This window comes from Bemisia tabaci, chromosome 1, assembly GCF_918797505.1.
Source record: "Bemisia tabaci chromosome 1, PGI_BMITA_v3".
In the NCBI taxonomy this organism is placed as follows: Eukaryota; Metazoa; Arthropoda; class Insecta; order Hemiptera; family Aleyrodidae; genus Bemisia; species Bemisia tabaci.
Window position 1 is genome coordinate 37,285,379 of NC_092793.1, and position 18,008 is coordinate 37,303,386.

Consider the following 18,008-nt stretch of genomic DNA (forward strand, 5'->3'; position numbering starts at 1 on the left):
TGCGATGTCTGTCAAACAAAAACAACAACATCAACAAATTGATCAATTAAAAAGAAAATGAGATTGGTTTGTGAATAATTTCTTAATCTATTTTCATTTTGGACCGATGGAAATAACAATTTACTCTTGATGAACCACAATTAGGTAATATTTTCATTATTCTTGTTCACATTCGAGGTACCGCCATCTTGGTGCACTCGTTTCGGCCTCCATGAGCGAGAACCAATCAGAATTGGATTTTTTTTTAGGCCACTTTCAGCCCAACCAAAAGTGAGTTGTCTTAACTCTGGGTATAAAGGGACTCTAATATGGATGGATCTTGATCTCTGCTGAACAGTCGACTCAATCGAAATGCGACCACCATTCTTTATCCGCCTTTATCGGGACTTCGGGAGTTCGAGTTTCCGAGTTTCGGTTTGGAACATCTTCGTAGGTCAGTCGGCCTAAGCTCATCAGCAATCACCTACAATTGCGCTTGCAAGAATGGTGGCAAACCCCGAGGGTGACGATGATTGCTTTTCTGAGAACACTGACTATAAGCAACAATACAGAATTCTGAAAAGGAAGCTGAAATTTCTCATCTATGTAAGTTATGATAATGGACGGTCAATGTAATTTGTCTGGTCTCATTAGTTTTTCGTAACTAAGTACTACTTTGATGATTATTGAAGGTCAGGATTGCCTTCTAATATTTTTCAAGAACAAATGTGGCTTGCTGTCACATCTAGCGTGAAAAGATTTACAGGCTAAGGGACATCAGTTGCCAAAGTTTACACATCAGTTATTACCATTTTCTTAATTACTGGACTGTGTAGAAACTAGGACCCAGTTAGCTGGTACCCGTTTTTAAAATTGTTAAATCTAGGTAGGAGCCTTCAGACCCCCATTGATCAACTTCAGTGATGAAAATTTGAAATGAAAACCCGGGTTGGGCTTTTCATTAAGTACTCCTTGGCACATAGAGTGTGCGTCCAGAGTAACTCGGGAAAGGAGGTGCGTCAATACCCCAGACCATAGGCAGTCCTCCCTGCAGATTTATTATTATTATTATTTTTCATATTCACTGCTGTCACCAGCTTTGCTGGGTTGCTTTAAGCCCTCACACAGGGGCAAACAATGCTCCTAGGTATGAGGGCTGTTTGTGGTTTGGGTGGCCGGGTGGTGGTTTTTTCAGTCCCCCTTGGGGGGTGGCTCGTCACGGACTAGGATACTTGTTTTAGGAACCGAGGCAGGGTAGGTGTCTGGAGGACGCCTGCCTAAAGGTTCCTTTCCTGAGGTGGTAGGCGGTAGGGGTGTTTTCGGTGTGTGGGAACGTTCTAGGTGTATTCGCGCTGCTCCACCTAGCTTAAGACCTTCCGGAGGATTCTGGCAGTGCCTAACACAGCAGACTTCTGGGCCAATACTAGCGAATGTTTCCCAGGGATTTCGTTCTTCAGTTTAGTCCAGTCTTTAGAGACTGCTCCGGTAGCTCCTATCACAAAGGGTATGACTCGGGTTTTGGTCTTCCACATCCTGCTGATTATTATTATTATTATTATTTTTTTTTTTTTTTTTTTTTTTTTTTTTTCCCCACAGGATTTTTCCTGGTATTAAGAGCCCAAGACGAGTCAAAGACTAGAGTCTTGGGTCCTGTTTATGCCCTAACAATTAAGATTTTCAAGAATAGAAAACTAAAAACCAAAAAAGAAATTAGAGAGATGAAAGAGAGGGGACTATTCCATGTTAAGGAAACTCCGAACTATATTGCAGGTGCTGAGAATAACTGACTTCTGCATGGTGTGGAGAAGGTGATCCGGGAGTTTCAGCTCTTTTAGGTGTTTAATTAGGCTCTCCGGTACGACTCCTGTGACGGACATGATAATAGGCCTAATATAGACAATGTCCATGGCCCAAATTCTCTTAATTTCCACAGAGAGAGGCATATATTTTGATATCTTTTCCTCATACTTCGACAGCAAATTGTGTCCGTTAGGGATGCTAAAATCCAAGAGCTGCACAACACGCGCCTGTTTATCTATCAAGATGACGTCAGGTCTATTAGCCATAACCATCCTATCAGTTAGGACTGGGTTGTTCCAATACAGGCGATATCGCTGATTCTCAAGTACAGGTGGCGGATTATACCGATAGTAAGGTTCCGGATTCTCCAACAGATCGCAATTACTTGCCAAGGCTTGATACACTATTTTTCCCATGGTGTCATGACGCTCCGTATATTCCTTCGCCGCAAGCTGAGCACAGGCAGAAGTGATATGATCTATTGTTTCAGGAGCCGCATTACATCTTCTACACTTGTCGCTACCTGTGTTTTCCTTCGTGATATACTTCCTATAGTTCCTCGTACCAATTACCTGATCCTGGATAGCAATTGCGAACCCTTCCGTCTCTGGGTAAAGCTGTCCCTTCGTGAGCCATAGATATGACTTAGCCTGATTCACATGCTCTTGCTGCACCAGGTTGACGTGGCGGCCATGTAGCGGTTTACCTACCCAGTTCTCCAGCTTTCTCGGTAACAAGTCAAACGCCTGCTGCTCTTCAGGGTTATGCGCAGCTATTCGGAGGGGCGTGTAAGACTTATCAACGCGGCATATTGCAACATGCAAAGTACTATCCTCCCTACTTAGAAAGTGATTTCGGAGCATGCAAATCTGACCATGACATGCCTCTCGCAAGTCAAGGATACCTCTTCCACCCTCTCTTCTGGGGATGTTAACCCGCTCAATTGCAGCTTTTGGATGTTATTATTATTATCATTATTATTATCATTACTATTATTATTATAAGGGGCGGCTCGCAGAGCGAGTCGCAAGTTCATCGCGAAGCAAGGAACTGGGGTTCCAGGGGCACTCCCCAACTGGACGAGACAGTTTGCACAGCGAGCTGAACACGGCTAGGTAGTGATCCTATAAAATCATTCGAAGTAAAAAAATTGGAGCCAAGTTCGGAGAAATAGAAGCCATAATCGTGTTGAAGAAAAACCTCTCGCATTTGATACAGAAATCAGCAAGTGTATGGCGTGTGAGGTTTTTCTCTGGAAAGGATCCTACTTTCATTTCCCTGAGTTTTGCCAATTTATTTGTTTACAATGATTCTTCAGGTGCATGCGCAGGGGCTGTAAACTCATCAGTCAACTCATAGCTGAATGTGGAATGAAGTCGATGTCACTTTCTTTGATTGAGTATTCCACATCATGTGATAATACTAGGTTAGGAACATATCAGCTTATGAGTTAACGGGGGCTATTTTTCGGCTAAAAATCTGTCGAGATATTTTACCGAATCAATGTGATTTATTGCACGCCAGAAACTGTGACAAATCACCCCAAAGACTGACTAACTTTTTCCTTGTTCATATATGAGCAGTCAATGCCAGTCAATGCGCTGCATGCCATTATAACATCTTGGGTCATTTTTCCTAATATTTAGGGGCCAAAATAAAGAAGAAGCTTAAGGTCCAGTAGATTTCCATGCGCAACAGTTGCGCCTTTTGTCTCTAGATTTTGAGGAGGCGTGAACATAAAGTTATCTTTTCGGTCTCCACAAGTAAAACAGAATAAAGAATGAATTAAACATTCCATGATCGGTGCAATAAGCAATCAGTTTTGATTCATTTTTTTATCCAACAGTTAAAGGTAACCTACTGTCAAACCGAAGTTTGTAATGATTGAAGAGACTGTGAGAATCAGGTTTACCTATCATAGGATGATCATTTCATGGACTCCTCATCTGTAAGCATTTGAGAACTTCTGCCGGTGAGAATAGATTATGCTCTATTTGGTCTGGCTCTGATGATACTTTTTGGACCTCTGTTCCATCACTTTCCAAGCTCAGTTTTTTTTTTCCTCATTCATCCAGTTTTTTGTCTCTGCAGGAGAATGAATGTTTTCAAGAAGCACTACAAACCACTCAGCGTAAATTGCTGAAGGCATCCAGAGACAAGAGCTTTCTCTTGGACAGGCTTCTCACATATGAGAAAGTAGATGTTTCCTCCTCTGATGATGATGATACCGAGTCCTCAGACAATGGAGAACCACCCCAAGACCTGAAAAGGTCAGTAAGTATCTTGTCGGACTTTCCTAGGAGTTCACTCTTCACACTACAGAACTAAAAGACTAAAAAAGACAGAGCACGTCGCATTGGTTGATTTCAATATTGTTTAATTAGAGTGATTACTCTCAAAATATTTTTAAAGCTGTCGATTGATGTACTTTAGTAAATGGATGGATCCTCTTTGTCATAAGGTAACAATCAGGAGTAAATAATTTATTTTCTTGAGCAGAGAAAAGTTTTTATAGGACCAATGTAGGTATCCCGATTTGAAGTTTTGACCTCCGTGTCCCTCAGATTCCGAAAAATTTTTTACAAAAAGCATACTTTGCTCAGCCAAAAATTTGTGTATTAAGTAAGATCAGAAAGAGGACAACATGTGTTCGCAGTTCAAGACAGTTTTTTTTTAAAATGCAATACATGTTAATTTCTAAACTACTCTGTCAGTAGTATTTAGAGTTACTAAAATCATCTCTTTTTTTCTTGGAAGGGGTGGGGGAGGGGGAGAGGATATTGTACCTCTCCCCTGTATCATAATCATTCTCACATATGGATCCCAGTTGCTACTCGGGAACTTGTCAGCAGACCTAGGCTTACTAAGAGCAAATTAATGTGAATTTATGCATTTAACCAGGAAAAAAATGGATCATGGACCTCATATCTATGGCAGTGCATCATCAGGCAACTCATCCAAATCAGTGCCAGCCAAAAAGAGACGCATACCTCAACGTCCACCAAAGCAGAACACAGCGCCACAAGTATGACTCATTAGATTACCAATTAATCCATCCTCCTATCCTGTAACTAGTATTGGCTTTCCCAGAGATGCAGGAAAAGCTCAAACATACGAGTGGGCGCTCATGTAATAACGTGGAAAAGCCCAAATTTTGTGGGAAGGCAAATAAAAGGACTCTGCTAACCTCATATGGGGAGGTGTATCATGATCTATTTATAATTTTTTTATTGCATTGAACTTATCAATGGATGCTAATTAAATCATCATTGCGCCAATTCTCTACAAGCTACTGCACAATCCGCAGCTGAAGTTTCCATAATTCATTAAATAAAAGGAGGCAGCGCGGCAATATAGAGTCAAAACGACCCCGCTTCCGTTCAACACTGGAGAACATTCTAGAAGAAACAAGGAAAAACTCAACCAGTGTGAGGAAGCCAGCCAGGAAGAAATTGGGAGACAGAGAAACTACTTTGGATGGTCAGAGAAAAAGGCTTGCGGAATCCCAGATAAGACTGCCTGGGGTTTTCCTGATTTCCTTGGCGACACAAAACAGTCTGTACTCCAGTGACGAAATGAGGGATCTCTTTGACTATTTCTCACCGCTTTACCTCCTTTTGTTCAATCTATTATCGAAACTTGAACCGCGGATTGTGTGCAAATGGTAGCTTGTAGAAAGTTGGTGTAATGATGGCTTTTGATCAGAATCCATAGAGGAGTTTAATGTAATAAAAAATTGGGAAATCTATTGTTGTACACACTGCGCAGGGTTCTCTGGTGAAAAGCCGATGGCTGCTTGCGTGAAAATGTGGAAGCCCAAAATGTTCTGCACCTCTAGCTGTTTTCCCATCTGGCTACTGCCAAAACTAACGTAATAATATTAAAAAAACATTGCTGCAATGCTTATTTTAATAGATATGTTGTCACCAAGTTTTTGCAACCGATTTTTGCTGGGGGAAGAGGGGTTACCTGTTGAAGAGGGTACTAAGTTGAAGTATTTCAAGACTTATTTTTTAGGATACATATAGTAGCTCCTTGTTATGTTTTTCGGATGTAAGCCGGCCATAAATACCCCTTTTCTCTGAAAAATTGGTTTTCTATGCTCAAGATGTTTGGTTTTAAGGCCCTTCACAAAAATGATAATAATCTCAACAATGAGCTAGAGTTACTTATAGATTGCAATGTGCGGATTGTGAGATTAGTTGTGTGGGACCAGGGCTAGGGTGTCTCATCTTTTTTAAATTTCCGAATTCAAAGGAGGTCTCCAAAAATATTTTTTGTATTCATAAAGACCCCCTGTAACCTTACATAAGTACAAAATTGACTTTACTGCCGAAATCCTGCAGAGGAATTGTTATGAATGTCTACTCTTTACTCCGCACAATTTAAAAGCATTAGAATAAGTAAATGGGTTCAACTTGTATATGGTCATAAACTTAGCTGAAATTTTGAACAATATTATTTGAAGAAAGTAAGTTATTTATTTTTATTTTCTCTGTTTTTTTTATGGACAGCTTTCTTCCCTTCTGAGCAGTGAAGGACTTGGTGATGGGCATATGACCCCTGAAGAGGTTGAGCGCCATCTTGAATCGCAGCAAGGGCATATGGAATTGATTCCTAGTAAGGTTCCTTCAACTGTTCCTCCAGATTTATTCAGCAATGACCCTTCTTTTGACAGGTACAGTTTTAATATATCATCCATAGGTTTTCAACATAAAGTAGTTCATTTGCTTATCATCATTGGAGTTTTCGCATGTGTCAGGGATTTGAGTTTTCAATACGTCTCCCTATGTGAAATTTCGCGAGAAACACGAGGGTGCTACTGGTTTTCTCTGAAATCAACTCTCAACCTAAAAAAAGCTCTCAAAGTTTAGGCTGTAATGGAGGGGATATTCCATGCCACGTTGAGAGTCCTAGAGTCTCTTTATACCCAGAGTTAAGACAACTCACTTTTGGTTGGGCTGAAAGTGGCCTAAAAAAAAATCCAATTCTGATTGGTTCTCGCTCGTGGAGGCCGAAACGAGTGCACCAAGATGGCGGTACCTCGAATGTGAACAAGAATAATGAAAACATTACCTAATTGTGGTTTATCAAGAGTAAATTGTTATTTCCATCGGTCCAAAATGAAAATAGATTAAGAAATTATTCACAAACCAATCTCATTTTCTTTTTAATTGATCAATTTGTTGATGTTGTTGTTTTTGTGTGACAGACATCGCAGGATTCCTGATCCTTATCGATATTGCAACGATAGTGCACCCAAACGAACGATATTGCAATATCATTCGTTTGGGTGCACTCGTTTCGGCCTCCATGGCCAGCCAAGGCCGGCTGCGAGTCAGCTGATAATCGAGTTGTCTTAACTCTGGGTATAAAGGGACTCTAGAGAGTCCGCCTCTATATCTAGTCAAACTCTCCATGCACAGATAGAGAGAAAATACACTAGCAGGGTTGCCACTTTGTCTGAGGACTCCAAAGCTGGAATCACAGCAACCCAGCCGAAGTATTTGCTCCGTATCTGTCCATGGAGTTTGACTAGATATAATGGTGGACCCTCAATGTAGCGTAGGATATCTTCTCCATTACAACCTGAATTTTGAAAGCTTTTTTATAGCTTGGAAATTTATATCAGAGAAAACCAGTAACATCTTCGTGTTTCTTGCAAAATTTGACTTAAGGAAAAGTACCTTAATTGCAAATTCCTAAAACAGAACAGAACTCCATTGCTGCTGAAGGGTGTTATATTCAAATGAAAAAATGCCAAGCCTTCACAACATGAATTACTTGCAAGTTATAAGAAAATCCACATGGTCAGTCCAATAAGTTTGTAGAAAAGTCGTCCATTAAGGATCTACTTTTTACTGTTGATAAAGATCGAAGCACAGAATACCAGGAAATTTTGCGCTGGCGAAATTTTAACATTACTTGATTTTGTGTTCGTTACAACCTCCTATGCACGATGAGCTCTTGAAATTGAACTTTCAATGTGCCAAGTTTAAGAAAAGCAGGTCTGGTACGTCATTTTTTTTACTTTTTTATTGATTTTTAGCGATTCAGCTGAGAGAGTTAGTCCTCTCTTTTATTATCCATCTACGTTTTTTGTTTTGAAGATAATGTTATCAAAGACTGCTTTTTATTGCTCACCCAGATTAAAACTTTATGGTAATATGATTTTTTTTCAGCGAACTGAATGAAGTGTACTGTGAGCTTGATACATCTCCGAACGACATAGCTGATGAATGTTTAACTGTTGACATGATGCCAGATTAAATGAGAGGAGGATTCCGTCATTCCTTTGAAAATGTACTGTTGATGTGTCTCTATCTTTTATCCTCATTTGTCTTCAATGTCAGTATTTTTGTATCGCTGAACAGTTAATGTGTTTTTTCTCCTAATTGTAGCTGAGGTCAAGATGATCGCTACATTTTTTGTTGCATTTGGATACAAAGTTTTCTTGTCAACCGGAACAGATCTATTCCCCTGTTACATTCTAGTCCTGCAGTTTTCTGTAATTTTTTTCATGTAAGGAGATTTAGTTTTTGGACACTAAAAATTGAACTGTGTTGTTTCTCTTCCCCAGCCAGCATTACAATTAAAGTAGGTACTTATATGGCCAGAAAAATTTGTTTTGAAAGCAAATATCAATGCAAACTGGAAGAAAATCACATTGTACAGTATTATTTATTTTTTAAGACATTCATAAATTATAATTCTTTGACCTGTGGAAAGAGTGTTTGAACTTCAGTGCTTTAACATTCTTTACTTCCAATCGAAATTCTGTTTCCTTGAGTTGGTTCAGTCTATTCAGCCACGTTTTTTCATGTTAGCCCACAAATTCTTATCACCTTTGGTTTTTAAGATAAGAGGAGGCACATTGGAATGGTATTCGTTCTCAGTAAAAATGAAATCTTATAATAATCCACCAAGTGTTGCAAAGGAGGAGTTGCGTTTTGGGCCTTTTCCGGCCCCACCTGGATTTTGCTAAATGTTTCATATTTTCAAAGTACTAGTCTTAGGTAGACTCTGTGCCAAATATTAGACCGATCGGAGCCCATGCAAGGGCGCAGCAGCGCCTCAAACCCAAAATCCTGGAATCGAAAAACAATTATTTTCGTCGACTTTTTCGACTGTTATCACTCTTCCAGCACATGCTTCTTATGTATTTTTTTGCGTACTTTTCGTTTCTGGCCTTTTTAAAGGCCTCCGATAAATTTTAAGGGGCCTTATGGCCCATTGTTGCCATTTTTGGCCCATTTTTAGGGGTTTTTTCCATTTAACACATTCAAAACTCAATTTAATCCAAAAACTGTATACATTTTTGAAAAGTACGTAAAGAAATGAATAAAAAAGGTTCAGTAAAATTTTTTCCTATGTTGCCAAATTTCCGAGAAAATTGGCCCCAAAGTGTCAAAATCGGCAAAAAATCGATAAATCGCCGCGTCTAAGGTTCAAGAAAGTGGAGTACATTTTTCATACTCTACCAGATAACAGCTCTTATCCATCCATACAACATACTAAAATATCATAGTTGTACCTGGATTCCCACGATGTGAAAATTGACCGAGATGTCGATTTTAGCGGCCTTTTTATACTTGAAGGCAGCTCTTTTGAATGTTTTTCGACCTTAGTCACCCTCTATGGGTGTGTAGTATATGTATTTTTCTACGTACTTTTCATATCTGGCCATAAAAATGGCTTCCTGTGAATTTTAAAAGGCCTAACGGTCCATTGTTGCCAATTTTCACCAATTTTTAGGGGTTTTTTCAAGTTTACGTGCGTGAAACTTAATTTAATCTAGAAACCGTGTATAATTTCGGAAAGAACGTAAAAAAATACATAGGAATGTGATTTGTACCTTTTCCCTACGTTGCCAAATTTTCGAGAAAAATCGTCCTGAAGCGTCAAAAATGCCAAAAATTGGATTAAGCATCACGTCGGAGGTTCCAGGAAGTGAATTTCAAGTTTTTTTTCACTACAAATAACGTATCGAAAATGGAAAATTGCAATGCATCTCAAGGAACATGTAATGGCGTAGATGAACCTGACAAAACGGGCCCTCAAGGTGCTTTTACTTTATCCTTCACTCCAGTTCACCTCTTTATTCCTGTAACCTCGAGATAATCCTTGGTTCTTAAGATGCTTGCTACAGGCCAAATATACCGAAGAACAGAAAATGCGTGGAGAAAGTGTCCCACGATCCACATGAATGTCATAATTCACTTCCTGGAACCTCCGACGTGATGATTAATCCAATTTTTGGCATTTTTGACGCTTCAGGACGATTTTTCTCGAAAATTTGGCAACGTAGGGAAAAGGTACAAATCACATTCCTATGTATTTTTTTACGTTCTTTCCGAAATTATACACGGTTTCTAGATTAAATTAAGTTTCACGCACGTAAACTTGAAAAAACCCCTAAAAATTGGTGAAAATTGGCAACAATGGACCGTTAGGCCTTTTAAAATTCACAGGAAGCCATTTTTATGGCCAGATATGAAAAGTACGTAGAAAAATACATATAGTACACACCCATAGAGGGTGACTAAGGTCGAAAAACATTCAAAAGAGCTGCCTTCAAGTATAAAAAGGCCGCTAAAATCGACATCTCGGTCAATTTTCACATCGTGGGAATCCAGGTACAACTATGATATTTTAGTATGTTGTATGGATGGATAAGAGCTGTTATCTGGTAGAGTATGAAAAATGTACTCCACTTTCTTGAACCTTAGACGCGGCGATTTATCGATTTTTTGCCGATTTTGACACTTTGGGGCCAATTTTCTCGGAAATTTGGCAACATAGGAAAAAATTTTACTGAACCTTTTTTATTCATTTCTTTACGTACTTTTCAAAAATGTATACAGTTTTTGGATTAAATTGAGTTTTGAATGTGTTAAATGGAAAAAACCCCTAAAAATGGGCCAAAAATGGCAACAATGGGCCATAAGGCCCCTTAAAATTTATCGGAGGCCTTTAAAAAGGCCAGAAACGAAAAGTACGCAAAAAAATACATAAGAAGCATGTGCTGGAAGAGTGATAACAGTCGAAAAAGTCGACGAAAATAATTGTTTTTCGATTCCAGGATTTTGGGTTTGAGGCGCTGCTGCGCCCTTGCATGGGCTCCGATCGGTCTAATATTTGGCACAGAGTCTACCTAAGACTAGTACTTTGAAAATATGAAACATTTAGCAAAATCCAGGTGGGGCCGGAAAAGGCCCAAAACGCAACTCCTCCTTTCGTCGCTCCTCTGACATGAAGGTGTATCACCATCTCCACAAGAGCCCCTTAATGGGGATCTATTCCAAACCATTTCGCAGTTGAAAAATAGTCGGAAAATGGGAAAGTGCACTCTATCACATGAAAAACATTTAAACTTACGATATAGTATACAGAGTATCCCAGAACACCTGTACCAGGCCTTTTTCTCGGTTGAGTCAGGCCGTATGATGTCTGAGACCGCGGGGTTGAGTAGGGAATCGACCCCAAGGAATCTGAATTTCACCCCCCCCCCCCCCCCAGACCCCTTCACTGTGGGCCAGAGGTGCCGGTTGCGGGAGAATAATTGATATCTCGGCTAAATCCGAACGAAAATCACTAAGTTTTGGTTTACGGGGGTTTTTTGGGTCACTGAACTCGAATTTGATATCAGTTTTGTTCAAAAATCACAAGAAACGTATGTCGTGAGGATTTAAGCTAGTCCAGTGATGATTCCTTTTTTCGAGCAATTGCACTGGGATTAGAAACCATTTTAACGCTTGAGAAACTTTCAAAAACAAAATTGAGAACTTGAAAGTGACCAAGAGGAGTCTGGAAAATGATCTAATATTGTTAAAACTAGAAGAATAAAAGACGAGAATGTTCACAGAGGAACGCTTTATATGTTCATTATTTTTTATTTATTATTATTATTTTTTTTGTCACTGCCTCCACGTATTATTGGTTCTTGTGGGTCACCTTAATGGAAAGAATAATTTTGTAAAGTAATGCTCTGCATGGTTTAACGGTTCTATATATGTTTTGCTGTTGTAAGCTATCAAGTATCATGTCAGAGGATCAAAGAAGCATATTATGAATTTTCTTTAGAGGCGCTAGCCATGAGAATGGACAAAATTTACTTACAGCGTTTATTGGAAATGACGGTCAGCTGAACAGTAAATTTTTACCACTCTTGCATTCGGTGCAACATTCTTGCACATTAATGAAAACCACCCAGATGTTTACCAATTATCGGCTAAGCTCAAAATCCAGAAATTTAAATAATAATAATAAAAAAAAGAAGAAAAAGTTTCATATCAAATCAGATTTGAATTCAAATATCCACGGACTTGCCGTCGATTGAGCTAGTCAACAATAGCAGCTTCTAGTGCGATTGAAATCGTCAATACATTTGAGAAGCACGAAAACCGCAAGCGAGTTGCTGTGATCGTCTAGTATGTGAAAGGACACAATTACATTCAGGAATCCCAACGTCATAAGTGAAGCAGCAGGACAAAATTTGCCTTAAGGTGAATTGTACCATGGGTTAGAAGGGTTAGTTCTGCATTAGTTGGCACAAAGATATCACTGAAAAATTCCTTAATTTGACCACTTTGCAGCATTTAAAAGTCCGAGGGAGAAAAACAAGTTTTCCAAGAAAATAGCAGTTAAAGTTTGTCTGCACTGTTGCGTATCTTGAAGAACGATCCACCTTAAACGCTTACATTATTAATAACGCAAATCATGGCTTGAAAAATTGACCCAATGTCCTTCAGAATATTACATGAGGAATTATCATTACTGAAAACTAAAGCAATGTGGGTTTTTTTTACCCTCAAACTGTTTTCTGATGTACTAAACAATTTCAGTTTTCATTTAAAGGCGCATTTTGTCCTGCTGCGTCACATATAATACCTGTATGGTAGTATTAATAATTTCACTTACGGAAAAGAAAAAAAATATGAAAGACAGAATGACAGACAGATTTATAATGTCGTCTCATCTGAGAACCTTTTTTGCACTTATTAAGTACAAAAAAATGTGGCAACCATGGAAAAAATGCGCACCCTCAGAAGCGTAGCAACTCACTTTAATGATATTATCACTGTTTACTCGGAAGAATTTATTTACTGTACGATATCTAAGGTCATATATGTGAAACATGAACTTAATCCTATTTTTGATGAGTCGACTTTTTTTTTAAAAAAATGAAAAAAATGGGTTTCCCGCAGTTTCCCGCAGCAAAGCTGTGGTGCAAATGAATGTTGAGGATTTAAAGAAAAAGTATCTGGCCTTAAAACTCTAAGGAAACTTAAGGAAAAAACTGCAGAAAGCTTTTTCGATGGAATTTTTAAGATTTATTAGGCACTTTTTCTAACAAGCTTTTTGGACAGTGAAAAGTTCGCAATGGAAAAAGTGTATACATCAAATGGAAGCTCTTTCTTAGGAGAAGAAATCCTAGTAAACAAATTTTCATCCTGCGCAACCGCTGAGCCGTGATAAGGCCTTACACGGTTGCAATCCAGGGCGCGCTTCTACATATTATCCGTGCAGTGTCAGAGGTACCCAAGTTCCCCCCCTCCAATACATCGCTGCTGGGCGATTATTCCATGAAATTTTGATGAATCCTCATCCCTTAGAGAGGCTTTTTAACGAATTCCTCATCATCAATACAGTACTGGACACTCGTAAAAACGGTATTTTTCGCGTAAAACGGGCCCCCCTGGCCCACTGTGCCCTTGGGGAAAAGGGGGGGGGGAGCCACGACCCCAAAAGTCGAGGTCTCCGATAGATTTGCGATTCGATTGCATTAAAATCGAAGAGTACCGAAAATTTCATGTGAAATTGACCCTGAAAAATCCAAAATTGGAGCACTTTACGCCCAAAAATGATGCCAGCAAGAGGGGGACAGCGCACATTGGTTCAAGAGCCCGATCTAGGCGGCATTAATCCGAAAAAATGACTTTTGGAAAAATTGAAAAATAGCACAACTGGTCGCCACTACATACTCTGGAGGGTATTTTGGCCAAATATCATGATGATTGGATGAGTGATGAAAAAATGATAAGCTCCTAAAGATGAGAGTACAGGCCGATCTTTCTGCGGCTGTATCCATTTCCTGAAGTATCACATTCGTGTGATGTTTCTAATAGAGGTTTGTCGCCATTTTGGACAAAGGAATAATGTTTTGACGGTGGAATCCTAAAATTTGAGTTAATTTTAAGGTTTACGATGTTTAAATCATATCTTCAGACTAAGTCTATGGCTCTAGATAAACCATTAGACATAGCGCTATTTTATGTTAATTTCACGAAATTTTCCATATTAATGGCTGAAAACAGCTACTTTGCCGGGTCTCTAACGGCCATTTCTAATTAGCGCTAATCCTAGGCATGATGTAGAGACAAATATCTTTCACCGATTTTTGCCTATTTGTGAAATACAACCTTTTAAATGTTGCCCACTCAGCTCTCATGAGTACTGGATGTCGCACATTACGTGTGGGTGATATCGTTAGCTCTCAGGCAATGTTGTAAAACAATTTTTTTCCATGATATTCATCCATAGAGAGGTTTATTTAATCGGTTTTCCAAAGAATTACCCAAAAATATCATTTCCATGGGTCTGCAAAACTCTGAGGAGATCAAAATTTTGCATGTTAAAAATGATCTAGTACCACTAAAACGGCCAAAAACAACTACTTCGCCGGGTCTCAAACGGCCATTTCTAATTAGAACTAATCCTAGACATGATGTAGAGACAAATATCTTATGCCAGTTGAAGCGAACAAAATATATTACAACATTTCAAAAAGGTTGCTCTGGAATTAAAAAATCAACGGGCATTGAAGTTTAGTGAGTTTTTTCCTGCTCACTGGTCGAAGTCAAGCACTCGTTGTTGTGCTCTGAAGCGAGACGGTCGCGCTTCAGCTCACGCCGGATCAGTATTTTTCAACAAATTTTCGGAAAGAAAATCACCAGCATGTGATTCTGCTGGAATCGAGAAAAGTGCTCGCGTCGCGGTGTTCTGGCGGCCGGGTCCCGAGTGATATTAGTGCCAGTGTCATCATAAACAATCAACAATCGTATGGCAGACCGGCCTGTAGTGTGTAAACACAGTGTCAAGTGTAGTTACGTCAACAACGTTTTTCTCGGGTGCGAAAAATGTCTAAAGCGGGGATTGCTCATCGGCCTACCTCGAATTAAACTAGACACGTTGCCAAATAGCCAAATGGAAAATCAAAATCCGTTCGGGAGAAGTTCTCTTCTCCGGAGGTCTCCGCCCCCCCCCCCCCCCCCCCCAGTCGGCAAGGGCGGATGATAACCTCTCTCTTATTGCTACGGAATCAAGCTTGACAGCGGTGGCGTCGGTAGGAGATAAAGAAACAATTATTAATGAAATGTTAAACACCAGCATTGATCCTGTTCTTCAGGCCCCTACCATTCATAAATCAGTTAAAAGTTTTATGACCAAGGCGCAAAACATGGTCAAAACGCTGTCCAGTGACAAAAATGAACTGGTGAATAGAATCAATTCCCTTGAAGCAGAAAATGCGAAAAAAATACAGAAATTACAGGAACAAATTAATGCGATCAGCTCTGCAAATGCAAGCTCTCGATCTAGAGATGCCCATCTACAATCTGCGAAAGAGTTAGTTAAAAATAACTCTCGTAAGCCCTCAGGGCAATCAAAATTAACACAGTTCGCCACTGGGAAACCAGTTACACCAAAACCAGGTACATCTACAACACCTGTTTCTAACCAATTTGCCTTTCTGGAAGACGACGTGGAATCGAATCACGATGCTGATGACTCTGAATCTTCCGACACATGGGTCGACTACAACTCGGATCCCGAATTTAACTCTAAACGGAAAGCTATCCAATCTCAAAGAAGGAAGCGTAAGAGAGCGAGTACTTCAGCTTCAAGTGGCCATACCGATAATCAACAAACCAAACCGGGTGTGAGCGCTCTGGTTAAAGTAAATATACCTAATCATAGTGTATCAAATGCATCTAGTGTTAAGAAAATTTTACCCCCCCCCCCCCCCCTCCCATTAAAGTTATAGGTGTAGACAATTATGTCAATTTTGTAGAAATAATCACACAAAAAATCAGTTAAAAAGGAAGATGTCAGAACTAAAATTATTAATAATGAAGTCTGGCAACTAAATCCGAAAGACGACGCTACGGCGAAAATAATTTTAGAATCCCTCAGAGAAACACATGAGACTAATAATGAATTGCAATACTACACTCACTGCAATAAAAATCTGCGTGATATTAAAGTTATTGTAAGAGGGCTTCAACCTTCAATCGAGGAGCAAGATATTCTTGACGACTTAAAAAATAAAGGTTTTAAACCTAAAAAAGCGACTTGCCTCGTGAAACGCGTCCCACTGTCGGACGCGGAACTTAAAGCTTTGAAAAAATCAGTATCACCTGTGGTTCCAGCTCCATAGACGGCTGATCCTAAGTCAGTGCCTGAGCAAAACTCAGTCTCGGCTATAGAAACAAATTCCGTCGTCAATGATACAACCTCAGACGAAACCTACCCCCCAGAAACAATTGTAGATAAAGATAATGAGCCTCTTTTTATTGCTGACTCTGCTTATGTAAGTAAAACTAAACTGATAAAAATACCGGTCCATCAGGTCGACTTCGACTATACTGATGATATAGAGAAAATCTATAAGATTGTTGGTATTTGTTCTGTGGTTGTAAAAGTAGAACCCATTAAAGTTAGTACTACAAAGATAATACAGTGTCGAAAATGTCAAAATTTCGGACATTCTCAAGCATATTGAGGAGAGCAAGCACGTTGTGTAAAGTGTGCAGCTAAACATTTATCCACAGAATGCCCTTGGGCAAAGCGCATTACGACGGTAAAACTACCAAACCACGTATCTCGGTTTGCGACGTCGCAGACTTCCTGTCATACTTAATTTTTTAAATGAAAAACTACTTAACGTCCAGTCTTGAAAATTTCTGTGATTTTTCCTCTTCGTGCGGAGAAAATTCTGTGAAAATTTCAAGCAATGATATTGATTTGGTCTACTTCAAAAAAATAAAATGCGAGCGTAGATTTTTAAACACCGCAAACGAGATACGTGGTTCGGTAGTTTCACCGTCGATTATCAACCCTAAGTGTGCAAATTGTGGGGCAACAGGTCACCCGGGTAGCTATAGAGGCTGCCCCTTTGCGAAAGCGATGCAAAAAGACAGAGAAAAATCTATTAAAATGAGAAAGGGAAAGATCGATGGGTCTAATTTTCATAACTTCCCAGATAAACCAAATAAAAAGAAAAAAGGGGGTAGAAATCCTCCTAGTGCTATTAAACAAGGAGTTAGCTTCGCCGACGCAGTATCCGGCCCGAAACCCTCTAATCAACAGGAAGAGCTCATAAGTCAACTCTTAATGACCATTGAATCATTAAGGAAGCAACTAGAGGAGATGAGTAAGAGACAGAAAAAATACGAACAGGCTCTTATGAGCCGAGTGTTGAGTTCTCGATAAAATAACTAACAAAAGTGAAAGCATTCTTAATCTTATCGCATGGAATGCGAATGGATTAAAACCTGTTAAACTCTTAGAATTTAGTGAAAAAATGGCAAAATTACGTGTAGATATAGCATTGTTCTCTGAAACCCATTTTGCTAGGGAATCGAGAGGATACTTGAAAGGATATAGATTTTATAATTCACGACATCCTTCTAATAACGCTAGGGGGGGAGCCTCTATTGCTATCAGGGAAAACATTAAACACTCCGTTCTTGAAATTGTAGAAGAAGAACGTTTCCAAGCGGTGATTATTCAAATTGAGTCAGCGCTATATACGCTCCACCGCGTCATCGATGCTCAGTTGACGATTATTCTGGCTTACTTGATAAATTGGGTCCTCGCTTCCTTATCGGGGGGGACTTCAACTGTAAAAACGTCAGATGGGGTTCGAGATTAACTAACCCGAAAGGTGATAATCTTGAAACTGCAGTCAATCTTATCGGAGGTGATTTTATCTCTCCGGGTAAACCCACCTTCTATCCAGGTAATCCATTGAAAGAGCCTGACGTAATTGATTTTTTCATCTTCAATAATCTCAATCTCAATAACAAAACTTCTTGCAATGTGTTAGAGGGAAACAAAGATCATGTGCCGGTTTTCTTATCAATATTTGCTACTCCAGTATTAGTTAAACGCCCACCCTGTCTAATTTCTACTCAAATAGACTGGAAAAAATTTCGAGAATTATTAAC

At 39.4% G+C, this 18,008-nt stretch overlaps 1 protein-coding gene across 1 annotated transcript; it reads left to right on the top strand.

The window, feature by feature from the left end:
• The first annotated feature begins 312 nt into the window (after nucleotides 1-312).
• Nucleotides 313-8,507, top strand: LOC109041765 (uncharacterized). Its single transcript, XM_072300566.1, has 5 exons — nucleotides 313-585; nucleotides 3,871-4,049; nucleotides 4,681-4,804; nucleotides 6,294-6,457; nucleotides 7,962-8,507. Exons 1-5 carry the CDS (start codon nucleotides 484-486, stop codon nucleotides 8,047-8,049), a joined length of 657 nt encoding a protein of 218 aa, XP_072156667.1. The 5' UTR covers nucleotides 313-483; the 3' UTR covers nucleotides 8,050-8,507.
• The last annotated feature ends 9,501 nt before the right edge of the window (nucleotides 8,508-18,008 follow it).

Excerpts from the sequence above, each read along its gene's own strand:
- LOC109041765 (XM_072300566.1), top strand. The coding sequence starts at position 484 with ATGGTGGCAAACCCCGAGGGTGACGATGATTGCTTTTCTGAGAACACT. Across the intron at positions 586-3,870 it reads AGCTGAAATTTCTCATCTAT|GAGAATGAATGTTTTCAAGA; the intron begins GTAAGTTATGAT and ends TTGTCTCTGCAG. Across the intron at positions 6,458-7,961 it reads AATGACCCTTCTTTTGACAG|CGAACTGAATGAAGTGTACT; the intron begins GTACAGTTTTAA and ends ATTTTTTTTCAG.